The sequence below is a fragment of the Uranotaenia lowii genome, chromosome 3, assembly GCF_029784155.1.
Source record: "Uranotaenia lowii strain MFRU-FL chromosome 3, ASM2978415v1, whole genome shotgun sequence".
NCBI lineage: Eukaryota > Metazoa > Arthropoda > Insecta > Diptera > Culicidae > Uranotaenia > Uranotaenia lowii.
The window spans coordinates 158,055,527-158,072,835 of record NC_073693.1 but is presented as its reverse complement, the minus strand read 5'-3'; the positions used below and the strand labels follow the sequence as shown (position 1 = coordinate 158,072,835).

Genomic DNA, 17,309 nt, shown 5'->3' with positions numbered 1-17,309 from the left:
AGTTAATAACTATCACTGGAAAAATATAGTTTTCTCATTTTTTCCATTTCCATTCGAAATTTGCTTGCTTTTATAAGATTGAGAGTTTTTTTTTAAACTATTGTAATGATGTTTAATGAACAAATTTTAAGAGGTTTTTTTAATTTCTCATCTAATTTTTCGGGCAGTTTTGAATTCTAGGTTCCAGTAAAATTAGTTAAAAGAAATTAAATTTTGAGGTAGTTGAAGAGAAATCTGAGAGTGTTTAAAATTTCCAAACTTAAGATATTCTTCTTACACAATTTTGAACTGTAAAATTCTGAGTTGGAAATTGAATTTTGAATTTTGATCAGGGATTCAATCTTAGAAAAAAAAAATGAATATCGGTTTTCTTTGGTAAATTTTCCCGGTTTTGGATCTGAATTCCCGGTTTTTTCCCGGTACATACATTCAACCGGAATAGAAAATAATTTCATTCAAAAAATATTGATTCTAATACAAATTCTTATCTATAAATGTTTCAATTTAGAAGATCGACCTTTTCGTTATGATGCGTCAGTAACGCCTAATTGAGATATTGGGAGTGTTCTATAAAAGTGCTATAAAAGAAATCGATTGACGATTGAACAGCTGATTGATTGAACAGCCATTCACTACTAACGCGCGGTTTCTCACGGAAAATTGAAATGAATCCATTATTTTGGTCCTCTCAAAGGCTATCGTGATCAGTTTTGACTGGTTTCGATCCAATCCGATTAGTTTTGACCAAAGCATAGGCTGAGTGAACAACCGTTTACCGATTGAAACCAGTTTCTATCGCGTACGGAACAGGCCTATTGATTGTCCCTTTAGTGACAGGGCCAGCCTCCGCCCGCGTGTGTATCCTCATTCCACTTGCGCAAAAGAGCAAACCAATATGTAAAAGAAAAATTGAGTGAGATTGTATAGAAAACTCAAAAAATAAGTAAGATTATTGCCAGACTGAATTTGTTTTAACCTAAATGTAAATTTATTTGTTTTACAAGATTTCGTTAACCGACTGACTCGAGTTTGTTTCAGGAAAGGTAACTTTATTCTCAAATAAAAAAAAACATTTCTTTGAGAAAAATACTTCTTACAGGTGCTGCTTTTGGAATAATGGATTCGAGAAAAAAACGAAAAAGTGCCTACCGAGTTCCTGTTGGTAATGATCAATAAGCTGCTCGAAGTTTACGATTCCACCGGCGTGTTATTCAAATTTGAAATTGTTTTATTATTTAACCAACCCTCAGCAGTTGTCCAAGAAAAAAATTGACCAAAGAAAGGTAATTACAAAGGTAATACATATATTATATTATTCACATTTCTTAGTTTTAATGTATGCCTTACTTTTCAGGATCGTCGGTACTTGATAAAATTTTCCTTTTGCGGAAGGCTTGAGCCAAACTTAAAATTGACACTAAGGGTTCGTTTTTTGTGTTCATTTGACTATCATGGTGGATTAATTCGTTTCGATTATAGAATAGATACCTCGTTCCTTGGTTTTTCATGATTTTGATGACCTGCTGTATATGTTTTCATATCCATCGAAACATAACGAGAAGGATGTCCAAATCTTCATCAGCCGGGAGATTTGTGAACAATCTTTGTTTAATTTGGTTTACCACAAGTTGTTTTACATGCTGACGTTGATGGACTGGTGGAAGGTGATGAAAGGTGAGGAATTTAAGAATTCAAACGACAATTTTTAATTATTTGTTAAAATTCATATCCGTTTATAATTATGTTTTTACTTAAAACGCGAGTACCGGTTTTAACTATGGAAACGAAAACCTAAACCATAAGTAGCATGTCTCCTTTCTGAACAATATATATCTTGTACACCTTATCACTTTACGAAAAGCGTTTGTTGTTTCAGAAAACTTATTTCGTAAAATTTTGTTTACAGGCAAACGCATCTGGAACAATGATTCAACGTTAGACAAAGAAACAACGCGTGAAGCGAGCATAGGTGGCGATATTCTAACATTGTAGTTGAAGTTGGTAGTGGAATCTGAGAAATCTATGTTGATAGTATTAAGGTAAATGCATATGTGCTAATCCTATTGAAGACATCAATTCTAATCCTCATTTTTATTTCACCTAGGCATGTACGCGGACGAATCGAAACAGGCTAAAAAGAAAAGGTTTTAAACCAAAATTTGAAAAATACAAAAAAGTGAATCTTAGGTTTTAAATTTTGCGTTTTAGCTGGCACGTGTTTAATTTATAATCATTGTTTTCAATAGTATTGTAAAATCAAAACATGAGTATAGATCACAAAACTGAAGAAAGTGGAAAACATGCACCGTGAGCGGCATTTTTCAATCAGATTGAAGTTACTTAGGGATAAATCCCATCGCACAAGCCACTAAGTAGGACGAACATTTTTTTGGTGCAGCAAGCACCTATGTGGAAGTAATGTGTGGTTCAGGTGGTAATAGTTTTTCACAAAAAAGAACGATTGCGTTCGCAGTTTTGAAATCAAAAAATAAATTGCGGCTATTTTGATTTTGGTTGAATAAAGTTATTCTTATATTATTTATTTTTTGTTTATTTTTTTCTGGCCGAAAATATTCTTATTCTTATTAGAATTGTCAAATTGAATCCAAGCAATTAAAAGACCTAAATTTTTACGGTACTGTGATTTTAAACCAGCCTGTAAAAGAATGAGTTCACTGAAAAATAAATGCCACGTGATTTTTTTTCGACCTGTAAAATTACGGTAAATGTCCTGCTCCTTTTTGTTACAGGATATTTGCCGTAATTTTACAGCAATTAATTTTTGCTGTGTAGAACGGTGTGAAGTGAGAAAGCGGTGCGATGAGTCCATCGCCGGGTGAACCCCCAGATAGGACTATACCAGAATGGATGGATCCCCATAACTTGAATGGACGCTTACAATACATCACATTGAAAGCAGCAGACGGACACAATCTTCCGCAAAACCCTTTTATCATCGGGAGATCTGTGAAAAAAACGGGAAAAATTGAAGGATTCTACGAGACGAAGAACAACTGGTATGTCATCAAATCAAGAAACCAAAAACAGATTAGCGAACTGGAAAAGTTGACAAATGCCATCCGAGTTTGAACCAGCGAAAATGTGTAGTTACATGTCGGGAAGTGGACCAAATGAACGAGAAAGATCTTCTTACTGAGTTGTCGTCGCAAAATGTGATCGACGTACGAAGGATCACAAAAAAAAACTCCCAGTTCAGTTGTTGGAACTTCCACATTGATCTTGACCATAAACGGGACGGTAATACCGGAGTTTTTTAACTTTGGATTCCTCCGAGTACGGACTAGACTATATTATCCGTTGCCATTGCTTTGCAGAAATTGCTTAAAGTACGGACACACAAAAAAAAAGTGCGAGAGTCCCCTCTCGTGCAGCAAATGCAGTTCTTCAAATCACGACAGTCAATCCTGTAAGAATCATCCGTTTTGCGGAAACTGCCAGAAAGAAGGTCACTCTCCGATTAATAGATCATGCCCAATCTGGATTGCCGAAACTACAGCAATTAAAATCAGTACCGAACGTAATATGCCGATTGCAGCTGCCCGTAAATTGATTCAACAAACCAGCAGCCCAACAACATTCGCCAATGTAGTCAAGGTCGACAAAAACCAACCGAGTTCAGTAGACAATAGACAAGCGCCACCACTAACCGAAACCAAACAGAAGGATGAAAAAACACAGCAGCAGCAGCCAACACAACAGAAGCGTACTAATCAACCAACTATTCACCTCAAACCAGCCTCTCCTCCACGGAAACGGATTACTCCTCAACCCTCACCGGCACAATCATCGGATGAGGCAGATGACCGCGGAAACGCAAAAGGATCCCCCAGTACCCTACCAAGGGAACAGTTAATTTTAAAATCCCCCATTCCTTCCCAACGCTCTCTTCCCTCTCCTTACCCCTTCCAACCTCCCCCTAGTCTTAAGAAAACCCCTGACCCTCGGCCCACTAAAACTCATACCAAAAAGTAAATGGCCTAATAAACTTTAATTATTTAAAAAAAAAAACTTTATCCAGGTGGTGGTGCTAATGCACATGTTGTTGTATGATGACTATTACGGGTAAAAAAAAGACAACTTGTCTCGTGATCGTCTGACTGTAAAAGATACCGTTTATTGTAACATAACTCTTCTTTACACTTTTTCCCGCGCCTACATGGAACGATTACACATTCAAAACATGCAACTGGCAACATTCAGCTAATGACTTAAACATAACTCCTTCGCAAGGTTGAATACAATATTGTTTTACATTAGCTTCTAGAGTGACCAATATTGTTGAGATTCAACACATGTCCTTGCTGAAGTATATGAAGCATGCTGAGACTTACCAATATTGATTATAATATGTTCGACAGAAGGCTAAAAACATCAACAACAGTAATGTTTTGTTTCGACTCAATTGAATTTTTTAACGTTTTCTTTCAAAAACAACTATATCCAACAGATGGACAATGTTGCTGCATATATTTAGGGGCAGAAATTATAAACATTTCTCGATATTTTTGGCCTAAAAACAAATGAAATTTTACTTTCATGCTATTCCCTAGGTCCTCCTACTGTTCCTATGTTCTTTTTTTATTCAAACTTAGACATTTGAAAGGGTTTTAAGCCATTTTTTCGATGCTGGCTTTCTCATTGAAAATGTTCGTTTTTTAATATCCATAAATTATCATATCATGACCCTAAAAATAACTCTAAAACCATACCTATACAAAGGAAAAAAGTAAAACTTTCATATAAAACAACCCATTTGCTTCCTAATGCTGTCATTTTATCAGGAGAGGTGTTTGTATGTGAGTTCTCGAACAAACAGACATTTTAAAACTTTAAAACTACATTTTAAGTAATATAATCTCTAACTACAAACCAAATATAGCCTATTTGAAACCTAATTTATAGGCTTTCAAACGTAGAAAACAGTTTTCAGATATTTTAACTTCAGACTTAGTTAACGATGATAATCTGCAAAAATTTCATGTTGATCAAAGTTGCCCCGGTGATCAAAGTTCCCCCAGTTTACGGTACTTCATTTAACGTCTGTTTCGTTTATTCGTTAGAACCACTTCTTATCCAACGGGTTTGACAAAAACGTAAAGAAGGTTGGCAATACCAAAACGTAGCTATCGAAACCACAGCTCCAGGAGGCCACCAGCGACCCCTGATTGAAAACTGATATCGAAGAAAACACCCGAATATCGATTTATGGTATGGTATTTTTTTAGTTTTAATCCAGAATTTACGTTTCGACAGGATAAGATTTTTCAACCTTTTTTCAATGGTGATTTTGAAACTCAATTCTAACTGTGATAATGTGATACATATTATCAAATATTTAAGTACATCATTTACAAACTTTGATACATTTCAAGTCATAAATAAACTTCAACAGTTTGCAGTTTTTTCCGTTACATTATTATATTTTATTTATGAATATGTAAACAAATAAACTCTAAAATTTAGTCAACGGAATCACGTTTAACATTATAGGTGCATAAAGTTTCACTTCAAATATTATTGCGTGATAAATTAAAACCAAAATATCAACCGCTTCGTTTGATTGCATATATCCATAGAGAGATAAAACTCCCACGCTGCTCGTTCAGCTAGCAAACCATCATTCACTGGGTGAGGATTTGATATATCCGGGACTCCCAAAAACTGTTTTCGGTCAGGTGGTCCGCAGGATTTCGCTGCGCCCGGTCTGGCTATAGTTGATTCTTATTCTGTTTTGCGGTCACCTGTTAGGGAAGTGATTTATGGGTGTCGTGTGAGATCAAAGCTAATATTTGGTTTTGCATAAATTGTCAGAATAAATTAAACATTACCGATTTTTGTTTGTAGAAAGCTCGGTTCGCCGCTTTGGATTCCCCGTGGTTGAAGCCTTTGTCGAAAAGTGCTTCGGCAATTGGGTCCTGCTTGTGGTGCCCAACCGAGGGATTGAGGGCATTCGTTTTGAGTTTTGAACCGTCGTGACTGGTCGAATGGCTGAAAAAAAGGAAAAAGAATGGCGAACAGCATTATTGCGCAATCTTAACCTACATATCTACTAGGGTGGTTGGTTTTGCGCGAATGCTGACCTGATCTCACGTTTGGTTCGCTGAACCTCTTTCTCTTGGTACGCGGTGCGCCTGAAGGCCGAAGGTGGCTTACGGCGTACGTAGAACGAAGCCGAAACCGTAACCTCTTCGTAGGTGGTTCCGTTGTCATCCTTTTGCAGTTGGCCACAAACCGTTACGATTCCACAAATTAAAACCAACAGAACAATATTCCTACTCAGCCCGGCCATTATCAGAATAACAAGGTTAAATTAAGATCAACAGGAAATGAAAATATTATTCACAATTGAACACAACAGCAGCAGTAATTAAACCTCAATAAGCTACCCGAGATTACTCTCTGTGTTGAAGATTAGCTCGTACTGGACTGACGGCTTCTACTAGATGCGTATATTAATCGACGGATTAATCGGCGATTCACCAGTCGTTACAACCAATACTAGACTAGAGTAGTGGTAGGTAGGAGGTACTATATTTTTTGCTATGAATGGAATTCTTAGTTCAAGTTTCGTCGTTGCACAATCTCATCGCGCATGTTATGGTAGGGGTAAATCCAATATAATATGCTCTCAAAAATGGACCGAGCTCGTCTGGTGCATTTATTATACTTGCAGATTATTTGCTGCTCTCAGTTAGGTGAATGAGTGGCTGATCCCCGACAGCGTGGTTGTGCATTTTTTCTTTGAGGGTAGAATCCAATTACTATTTCATAGTTCAAATTATTGAACGTTAACTTTATCATGATGTAGAAGATTAAAACAACAAATTTACTGAACCTCTGCATCGAAAGTGTAAAGTGTGTACAGATTTTAAAATATTCTTAATATGAGTCCTACCTTTGATATTCCTAGTGCATGGAAACACATTTACCGGTGCTCTTAGCTCGCATGCTTATTTCACTCGGTGATGAAAGAGGGAAATTACTGGAATCAGAAAGGTGTTTAAACTGAGTGTTAACTTGAAGTACCGTAGACTGGGGGAACTTTGATCACTTTTTTCATTCATTTTTGAATACTTTGCAAGAAGTTGCTTTTTCGTAATACCTCAAAGCTTTAAACCCTTACTGAAGTGAGGAGTATTAAACATGATCATTGATTGCAGTAAATTCAAACGACATTGGTGGTTATAATTAAATCAAATATAATAATAATAGCAATATTCCTCACTCCCCAGAAACTTGAAGGACACATGAAACGCGCCTCCATGTGAGGAAAGTTCTTACGAACATGAATAAATGCTATCGAGAAGACCTAAGTTGCCTTAGACTAAATTTCGAAAGCTTCTGGCGAAAACTGTTAAGCTCATTATCACCAAAACTTTGTGTCCCGATCTGACAATTAAACTATAATTACAACACAAGTATATCTACAATTTTTTTTCATAATATCTTTCATGATAAGTAAGTTGACTTCGTTTCGTTCGTTCGTTTTTATTTATCGGTTCAACATGTTTTGAAGTTTTCAAAAAATCAGATGTGTCTAAATGAAAAGTATTAAAAAGAGCTAATTCTACACGAAGAATTTGTTCCTTTGCCAATTTATTCATTTTTAGAGAAATGCTGATTTCCATTTACTAAACGTTATCCAGATAATATTACGTGTATAGCACCAAACCGAATAGCGACAGTAGGACTAGCGACGCTTTTTTACTAGCGGGATTCCTGTCATTCGCAAGTTTGTTTTTCTTTTTTCAGTCCAGTAGGCGATTTCAATGTAGTACTCGAACATTGTTTATGTTATTTTCCTTAGGCCATCAATCGCATGCTTCAAGTATCCAAGGAAACTTGCTATGCGTCGTTATTATTTTCAACGTCGCGACGGATGCGACGTGTCGCTAGTAAGCAAAGCTGCTATGATTATTAGCGCTTATATTTTGGATTTTTTCTGCATGCATAATAATAATAATAATGATGATGAGGTCATCAATAAATCTCAAATCATATTGTAGAGTAGATTTTAAGATCAATTTACTTAGTAAATTGTTGCCTTCTTATGATTTCTTTTATGAAATATGCAGTATTGTCCAAAAAGTGAAATTTCCATCAATGATTGTTCCAATTCAATCGACATTAGAATCTCAAATTGTAGATTTATTAGCATACTCCGTCAGTCGGGACCTTTTTTCCATTCGGCAGAAAACAACACCAATTGAGAACCATAGCAACATACTTTGCTACACGAAGAAAAGTTAGAGTAGGCTGAAATTCCTATGTTGAAAATAAAACATAAACAAAATTTTCTGCGTGGTCATAGAAATGCAAGTTCAAACACGAACTTTTGTAGTTAAGACGCGAACCCACGATTGATGGAAAGAATGCTCAGAGTTTCCTCAGAACCTCGCCCAATTAATGAAAAGAGTAGTAGGACCACTAGAAAGATTAGTAGGAATCCTACTTGCCGCCTTCTAGCCATCCCTTTGTTTTCTAGTGGAAAATGGCCCAACCAGATGAATTTTAATGACTAGAAATGAATTTTCAGAATGACAGCTCGGTTGACATCTGTGCTTTTGTGTGAGTGCATGGCATTGAAAAATGTGCATGTATGTGTGATGAAATAGGGTGGTCCGGTTTTAAAAGGCATTTGTGTTATTTTTTGAATTAAAATAGTTTTGGTTTTTTATAGTTAACATTGAAATTTTATTAAAAAATTTTTTTCATAGCTTTTTAATCACTATCGTTCAATATGCTTCCTCTCTTAATTCCCATTTTCAAAATTTCCCGGCGGCAAAGTGTTTGGGCCCGGCTTGTTGAGACTGGGTTAGCTTCTCGCTGTGATAAACTCCGTTCTCGAAAGGCTACCCAGGAACTACAGACTGTACACACTGAGAGCCACTCGCTGGTGTTCGGTACCAACCAGATCAACCGGGCCAAAGTCGAAGCCAGCCAGGTCAGTTTCGTGCGATTAGCGTGCGGAGGCGTGGGTGTAGACCTGGATACCACCTGGAACGAGCACCATACGGCGGCTACCGCTCGGATGGCCGCAGGTTGCGTGATCAATTTAAGCTATAAGGCAGCAAAAGGGGAAATCCAAAACGGATTCGCCGTCGTTCGTCCACCGGGACGCCACGCGGAACCAAATGCGGCCATGGGTTTCTGTTTCTTCAATTCGATAGCCATCGCAGCGCGTCTCCTCAGGCAGCGGTTACCGTCGGAAATTCGGAGGGTACTGATCGTCGATTGGGACGTGCACCATGGCAACGGAACGCAACAGGTATTCTACGACGATCCGAATGTGTTGTACCTGTCGATACACAGGCACGACGACGGGAACTTTTTCCCGGGAACCGGTGGGCCAACGGAGTGTGGAGCAGGTCCCGGCCTTGGGTTCATTGTGAACATCGCCTGGTCCGGGGGTTTGAATCCACCACTGGGAGATGCGGAATACCTGGCCGCCTTCCGGACGGTACTGCCGTTCCCGGAGTGCTTGGAAAACTACTGAAAAGAAACGAATTAAGCACAAAATTTGCAATTGAACAAAAATAATTACCTGTTCCATCCGTTCAACGAAAAAAAAATCAGGCCATTAAGTGGACGACTTGTTCAGTCGCGTGTATACGGCAAAATGGCCGGTTTTTAAAGTCAACATGATGGACATCAGTGTTGTACATAGGGTGTTCATCTTGTTTTGTATAATAGGCATGAACTACCAATTTTTGTGCTAGTATGTGGGGCGCGCTGATTTGGCGCCAATTCATTTTTCACGTAAATCCATTTGAACTTAAATTAGACAGTTGTTACGCTGTGAATAATTAGGGTTAATGTACCCAATCTTGGCCCCTAAGGCATGGTTGACTAGATTTCCCATGATTGTAGTCTACCTGTAATGTGTACCTTCAAAAGTCCTTCGACAAATATGATTGCTTACTAGCCTAAAATGCAGTAAAAATATGTCCTTGCTTGAAAATGGTCGATAATTTAAGATAAACCTGATCAAACTTTTGATCGAAATGCTCCTTATTGTAGCCCCCGCGCCGAATTTTGGCCCTTTATGAATTCCTTAAATTGGCCGTCTCTAGGAAAAACTTGCCTCACTAATACAACAACAGACCCCACGAATTCATTGAAAATATCCCGGAAGGAAGCACATCAATGTTCTGTATTGTTTTCAAAAAGTCGGAAGTACGAAATGTCAATCAATTTTTATAATTGATATTTGCATGAAAAATTATAATCTTACGTCAAAAAGCATTACTAGTTTATTTCAGTTTTTGTGTATTCATAATTTCTATTATAAGTTCCAAACTATGGCATAAACATAACATAAATGTGTTCTTTAATCAAGCAAACAAATCGTTTGCTAAATCTGTAACATGCAATCATGATAGATATGTTTCCAGTGAAGTTAACAGGGTAACATAAGATAGTAAATGTTCATATTTTTTTATTCCGCTCCCATTAAAGGAAGACCGACATTTTAAAAACTATTATGATCGAGGCAAGAAGCAAGCTAAAGCTAAAACTTAAGTCATCGAAAGATTCTTTTAATCATACATATTCAAAATGTCGCCCTTAGGAATTTTCTAGCAATCGTTTGCGTACACCGGGAAAGCAAAACAAGACAAACTTTCGCTCACTCCAGCCAGTCTGATAGAAATAGATTGCATCTCACTCATCCGTTTGGAAACTATAGGCAATGGAAGCAAACAGCAAATTCAAAAGCTGGCTGAAATTCGTGCTGCATCCCACTCGCACTCATGCAAAATCATCACCCAAACTCGGCAGCGCTTCTTTCGCATATTCCTTTCCAACAGAGACCAAACGTCATCACCTCCTGCTGATGCACAGTGATCTATAATTAAAAACAAACTTGGTCAAAATATTATTTTTGATTTCACATAAAACTGCAAACAATAAAAATTCAAGTTCGTTACAACATAGTATTCCAACATTGCAGTGCAATAATTTTTTTTAAATAAACATAATATTTAGAGTGTCATAATTTGAGCTTTATAACAATTTCTTTCAAAGCGACACATATGCAGCAAATCAAATAAAATCAAAATACGTAAAACCTCATTTCCAAATGTGGAATTTTTTGGGTATGGATATAGTAACTTTAACATTGAGATCCAAGATATCAATTCGGATTCGGATCCGGTAAATTAATTTATTGAGAGGTAAATTTTATTGAGAAGAAAAGTTCTCGAAATTTACCATAAAAGAGCAGCTCAAATTGTAGCACTATAATTCCAAATAAGATGCCAAATAAGCTTGAGTTGACTTGAGAGATAAATGAATTCATTTTAGTCCAAAATACATTCATAATATTTTAAATTTATTTCAATCATTCATTTTACTTTTGATCGGCTTTTCAATTTCCAGACCACAGTGCACCGTCGGCCGACGAACGGCCGCCGGCTGCCGGCTGCCGCCCTGTCAGGAAGGTTTGCTCAATCGGGCCGATTGCAAAACAGAGATGGCGGCACTCGAATTCTAGCGGTTAGAATTCGGTACATTTTCGGTTCGATTTCCATCCGTCTGCTCGATTGCTCGAAATCTAAACGGTATGTTTTTTTTTGCAAAGCGCATCGGCTGTACGAAAACGAACCAACGAGAAAACTGTCATGTCGGTCTGGTTTCGTCGCAATGCGAATCATTACAATACTGGTAATAAATGGAAAATTAGAGTTTTCTTTATCAGTTTTTGTTATATTATTGTTTGCTGAGGGCGAAAAGTCTATCAGCTGGTATCAACGGGTCACTTTATGAAGTTTATAGTTCGTAAGCCGAAATGAAATATTCGAATGGGTAAGTCGAAGCCGCCATTTGCGCTTTTCATTATTTTAAATTAAAATCGCGAAAATCGCATTTGATTAAATATTTACATTGCTCCTTCTCACATTTCGCGTTAACGTTGGATGAGTCATCATTCATTGGAACGGCTCAACAAGCACCCAACGTACCACCGGTAACCGGTCGCTCACTCCGTTATCAAACAGCAACAGGCAGCCAAACAGCAAAACCAGCCGTTATTTCCGATGACGACGCTGCCGCCAATGCTAGCATTGGGGCCAACAAATCCCAGAAAAAAAGGACGGAGGAACTGGACCTGCAGATGGACCAAACAATACATCTACTCCGAATCAAATTCCGCCGCACCCTCAGGCATTATCTCCCGGGTAATTTTGCCCGAATCGGATTAAGAAAAATTTGAGAAATCTGGCATCGAGCAGTCCAGATGTTGTAAGTCTGGGTTTATTTTTTTGTTTAGGAAGATACTAATTTTTTTAACTTTAATGTAATTCTTTCTGCTTCTTGAAGGTTAGTTACCAAAAATTCAAGGGGTTTTCGGTTTCCCTGGAAGGGGAAGCAGTTGTATCGAGAATTGCTGCAAGTGTTGAATAGTTCAGACGGAAGTTTTCGCCGCTTTGTCCATCTGCTGTAAGAAAAGTGCTTCCGGACTTGTGACCTCTGAAATAAGATGCCCGAAACAATCAAATTACATGAGGCGTTGGAGAAGGTAAATCACTGGCTTGTGGCCAATTTGCACGAAAGGCAAAATGTTATCATGGTGATCTTCATCTTGTGAAAGCAGTAACCCGATCCTTGGAAGGTATGATATTCTGATTACACAAGCTATCAGTTTTCTTTTAATTAAAGATAAACATGTTATTTCTAGGTCGAAGCTTCGATGGAAAAATTAATCACCAACGCTGCTTAGATTGTTTCCATATAAGCCAAAATGCGCTCCGATAATAAATCAACTCCGGAAGCGACTGCTGTTTTCGGTAAAGCTTGCAAACGGTTTTGCTTCGATTAACTAATGTCCATGAAAGCCATTCGGTTAAAGAGGAGTGCTAAAAAAAGTACCTACCTAACAGTTTAAAATTAGACCCATAGTAAAGCGACAAACCGGGATCAGCAGAGAAAGGAATGAAACCTAGGACCCCTAAGCGGTAGATGTTTGAATCAACTTCGGAAAAATTAGAACGGTAAAATCTCTGTTCATGTCCCTGGGAGGGGACATCCTCAACTACTACAGTTCCTTTAAGAAAGTATCTACGGGCGGTTCTTTAAGGTGAATTTCTTCCTTTGGTTGGTAGACTTTTTATTTACATTGCATGTTAAGAAGATAACTTCCTTTTTTTTAGCATGAAGATAAATAAGTGCAAATCAGACCAAAGATTTTTCATCACCTGTGGCGAATGCCCCCTTCTGAACGATACCAATGTGGGCGTTGGCTATGAGATTCGCGAGATGCCGGTTATTGGATGTTTTGGCAGCAAAAATTTATATTAGAGACTTCAACCGGAGATTGTTTACCGTCCTTTCCGAAAAACTGTGAGAAATTTGAGGTGGAAAATCACAGAAAAATCCCCTGCTAAAATATCTTATTTTTATTTTAGACAACGGAAATGCTCTCTCACTTGGAAGCATGGAACTGTTCCAAGCGGCAGGAAATCAGTACCGCACCCAAATTATATTGCCGAGCAGAACGATACTTTCATTTTTTTTAACTACTTGTAGTTAATACAAAGATCGCACTCTTCTGGAGCAATTCCAGCGGATCAATTGTCTGGACTCAAGTTAAACTACTTGACGGTGGTTCTGTTTGCCTGCAACCTCTGACCTGAATTCGGATAATATGAGCGTATTGTTTCGGCGCGGTGAGGCTGGAATCGGCTGGAGAACTACGAGCTGGCCATCGACGATTTGCACCGGGCTCAAGACCAGATGGTATGTCGGACAATCAGCATTAGGATTCGTAATTAAGTAGGTGACCAGATGGTATTTTTTATCAAAAAATTAACGAAAATTTTAAGATTTTGCAGAACAAGGAAAAGCGTGAATCGAAGGAAAACGCAGCCGAAGCTAATAAACTAGGCACCAAAAAAACTTTCGGCGGAGGTGCTAAACAAATGGTGGATGCAAAAGTTCAGAAGATCATGGATAAAGGATTTTCGGAAGATCAAGTAAATCATGCTTTGAAGTTAACTAGAAACAAGGTCAATCGAGCGTTAAGCAATCTCCAATAAATAGAAGAGAGGAAGCAGGTCCAGAATGACATTCGTACCGGAAGAACGAAACCACCCGTTAAACCACGCAAACGCGATTCTGAGTCAGAATAATCGGCTAAAGTTTCACTGTTTGATTTCCTGGAAGATATCCTGCCATGATATATATGAAGATATATGATGCCACTAAATAAAAGAGTTCGAGTAAAGAATCTACACCTTTCAATAAATCATTGGCTAATGAAGGCTATGGTGATTCAAATGCAAATACAATCAATAGGACATCTCATTCTGCCAGCAATAATAATGTTAGCCAATACCCGTCGAGCTCAACCTCGCATTACAATAATTCAAGTAAAGGATATCAACAGCAACGTTTTGAAAATAATATCTCTAACAGTTTTGCAAACAGGAATGTCAACCCTACGAATAATGGTCATCCACATCATCAACAGCCCTAATCTCACAACACGAACGCCAATTCTTCTACTGGTTACAAACAGTCGTCCGACTACAATACCCCAAGGAAAATTTAATTCTTCTTCACATGGCGATGGTGGAAAAGGTCAGCAATCAGGTTATTATTACGGTCACGCGGAAAACCGAACCTCCCAAAACTGCAACGGTCAAGCTGATTCGAGAAAAAATACAAATGTCTCGAACTCGACCCATTTCTCTCAGCAGCAGCAGCAGCACAATTCGCAACGCGGTCCCTCTCATAACACGAGCTACGCCACCAGTTCTGGTAAACCGATTCAAGGTCAACACCAGAATTCGCACCCCAGCATTTATTCCAACCACTATGCACCGCAAAATGCAACGGGCAACGGCTCAGTGGTTATAATAACTCTAACACTGGTCCTAGTTCCAAGGTTAGTATTGAAATTGTACCTTTAGTAGTTCTATCAAAAACACAAATGACACTGAATCTTTGCAAACGTTTGCAATTCATGCTTAATTTCAGAACCAAAAAACCCAATATACTCCAAAGAGGAAGCCCAATATTTTTCACAACCTGTCAATTCTACGCCACCACCGCAGCAGGGAAGGAAACCACCTCCACCCAAGTGCTCCCTGCGAAATGCAGAATCTTCGCTGTTTGTATAAAAGGTAAGTTTTGCGTATTAACTCAGTAGAAGTATATCACAATCCTTCATCTGTACAATATGTTTGTGTAGTACAATAGATGACAAAATTTGTAAGAAAGTACATTCTGTGTTTGTTAAAGCTACTTTTATTGATTTTATTATTTCAAAATTATAAATTTTAAATTTATACAATACAACACAGAATTGAGAATTTATTATTACAAATTTATATCTGCTTACATTTCAACATTCGTCAGATTGGCAGTCCTGTTGAAATGAAAAATTTTGCTTTAAGGCAGAAGTGAGGTTGATGATTTGCAAATAAGAAGCACAATTTATTTATCAAACAATAATAAAATGTTAAGATAAGGAATTATGATAAAAAAAAATCCGCCTGGAATGGTTCTTAGGTGAACGTTTTCCGTTTAAACTGTGTAGCATAATTTATTTAACATTAATTAACATTAATAGATCGATTATTATTATTATTTCCTGAGATTGAGAGACGCCTACTCCCTCCACAGAAACTGGTGATCCTGTTTAGTATTATAAATTCCCATGGATCCAACTACTAGGTGCCAGTGTATTTGGATTTTTTTAGAAGTAATTTTCAAAATTTGTTAGATACTTCAGAATTTGATACTAAATGTTTATTCTTATCTTATTTCTGGTCGTTATTTGAAATCTTGACATCTATACCCGTATTCCAAACTGGCAATATTTTTATTTTTCCCTAAACAAATTATAGGTAAACATTTGGAAATTGGAACGAATTTTAATGAACTAAATTTAAACCACTGTTAGTTAGTGGTTTAACATTTTTTGTTGATTTTTATAAACAGGAATTTGTAAAACAAGCGTTCTTTTCTCAACACTGCGTTTGTAATGTTTTTTATTATTTGAAATATTCAATTCATGAAGCAACTTTTTATTTGTAGATTAATGCTTTTAATATCATTTTTCAGGTTTAAAGTTGTTTCTTGGCCTACTGCCCACCGCCAAATAGAACAACAAGAACGTCAATGGCTGAAATGATCAGGTGCCTTATGATATTCCGGTCGCAAGATGTCATGCTTATCAGACAACACATTTCTGGCTTGGGACAAACTTGGGATTTTTTTTCGGTTTGTCAAAATGTATCATTTGTCATTCGTAGAGTAAGGCCGGCATTAAAAGAATTTAAAGGATGTTCCGACCATGCCAACCCAAGCACAAATAACACTCAGCCTCGACAATCTGGTGGTATAGTCACACACCACGACGATGTAGTCACCCGATTGAAAAACGTCCAACTGATAGAACTGGGCAAGTATCGCATCAAACCTGGGCATTAATAGAATTCCTACATAAAAAGCTAGGTTTTGTGAAATGAGAAAAAAAAACAAAACAACAATGTATCATTGAATTCAAAATTAAATTTTTTCAATAAATGTTCACAAAGCAATGGTTTTCTTTTTTTTTAATTCATTCGAAACCTTGAAAAAACAACAACAAAACTTTTGGCAATCGGCCCAGAAATGGTCCGAAAATTCGTCCGGTTTCGGTCCGAAATCGGTCCTTTTATTCGTATGGACGCATTGGCAATCGGCCCAGAAACGGTTCGAAAAATCGTTCAGTATCGGTCCGAAATCGGTCCCTTTTTTCGGATGGACACTATGGCAATCGGCCCAAAAACGGTTCGAAAAACTGTTCGGTTTCGGTTCAAAATCGGTCCTTTATTTCGGAGGGACCATGGCCATCGGCCCAGAAACGATTCGAAAACTGTTTGGATTCGGTTGGAAAACGGTCCGTTTGTTTTGACATTTGATCTGCTTGAACTGGTTGAAAAAAGTTATCGTCGTCCGAAAAAGTGTTTCATTTTCGCGCGATTTTCTACTAAACTCGGCCCGATTTCTTATACGATTTCGGACCGATCGAGCAGATGTACGGACAAAAATCGGGCCGATTTCGGGCGATTTTTCCTGTCTGGGCGGCTGCCGACTGCCTGCTGATGTCGTTTTCACACATACATACATACTTCTATTTGTGGAATTGCATGCCAAGATAAGGCAAAAAAAAATGTTTATATTTCCTTAAATTCTAGATAAAAATGTACGTAGTTCGCAGTAAATAATAATTTTATATTTTTTGCCATGTTTCGCTGTAACCAACGGTGATTTTTAGTGATTTTTCCGCGAAGAGGTGTGTT

General features: G+C 37.7%; 4 protein-coding genes and 2 long non-coding RNA genes across 9 annotated transcripts; 5 read left to right on the top strand and 1 right to left on the bottom strand.

The window, feature by feature from the left end:
* Window positions 1-868: 868 nt before the first annotated feature.
* On the top strand, window positions 869-1,424 carry LOC129758400 (uncharacterized). The gene is made up of 3 exons (XR_008739974.1): window positions 869-1,043; window positions 1,100-1,295; window positions 1,355-1,424. It is a non-coding gene; the product is annotated as an uncharacterized LOC129758400 (long non-coding RNA).
* Window positions 1,425-1,490: 66 nt separating this feature from the next.
* Window positions 1,491-2,493, top strand: LOC129758401 (uncharacterized). The gene is made up of 3 exons (XR_008739975.1): window positions 1,491-1,674; window positions 1,907-2,039; window positions 2,105-2,493. It is a non-coding gene; the product is annotated as an uncharacterized LOC129758401 (long non-coding RNA).
* A 1,050-nt stretch (window positions 2,494-3,543) lies between these two features.
* On the top strand, window positions 3,544-3,993 carry LOC129752768 (uncharacterized). The gene has a single exon (XM_055748538.1). It carries the CDS (start codon window positions 3,544-3,546, stop codon window positions 3,991-3,993), a length of 450 nt encoding a protein of 149 aa, XP_055604513.1.
* A 1,510-nt stretch (window positions 3,994-5,503) lies between these two features.
* Window positions 5,504-6,545, bottom strand: LOC129757612 (uncharacterized). Its single transcript, XM_055754886.1, has 3 exons — window positions 6,102-6,545; window positions 5,850-6,009; window positions 5,504-5,762 (listed from the first exon to the last, which is right to left on the bottom strand). The coding sequence occupies exons 1-3, from the start codon at window positions 6,308-6,310 to the stop codon at window positions 5,730-5,732; spliced, it is 402 nt and encodes a 133-aa protein (XP_055610861.1). The 5' UTR covers window positions 6,311-6,545; the 3' UTR covers window positions 5,504-5,729.
* A 2,216-nt stretch (window positions 6,546-8,761) lies between these two features.
* On the top strand, window positions 8,762-9,517 carry LOC129752767 (histone deacetylase 4-like). The gene has a single exon (XM_055748537.1). It carries the CDS (start codon window positions 8,762-8,764, stop codon window positions 9,515-9,517), a length of 756 nt encoding a protein of 251 aa, XP_055604512.1.
* A 3,630-nt stretch (window positions 9,518-13,147) lies between these two features.
* On the top strand, window positions 13,148-17,084 carry LOC129755403 (uncharacterized). 4 transcript variants are annotated; one of them, XM_055751864.1, is made up of 5 exons: window positions 13,148-13,359; window positions 13,425-13,783; window positions 13,842-14,905; window positions 14,998-15,143; window positions 16,087-17,084. In XM_055751864.1, the coding sequence occupies exons 3-5, from the start codon at window positions 14,211-14,213 to the stop codon at window positions 16,125-16,127; spliced, it is 882 nt and encodes a 293-aa protein (XP_055607839.1). In that variant the 5' UTR covers window positions 13,148-13,359; window positions 13,425-13,783; window positions 13,842-14,210; the 3' UTR covers window positions 16,128-17,084. The 4 variants fall into 4 exon arrangements, with proteins under 4 accessions (XP_055607839.1, XP_055607838.1, XP_055607837.1 ...); XM_055751863.1 differs by having other exon boundaries at window positions 13,425-13,791; window positions 13,851-14,905; XM_055751862.1 differs by having other exon boundaries at window positions 13,425-13,791.
* Window positions 17,085-17,309: the final 225 nt, after the last annotated feature.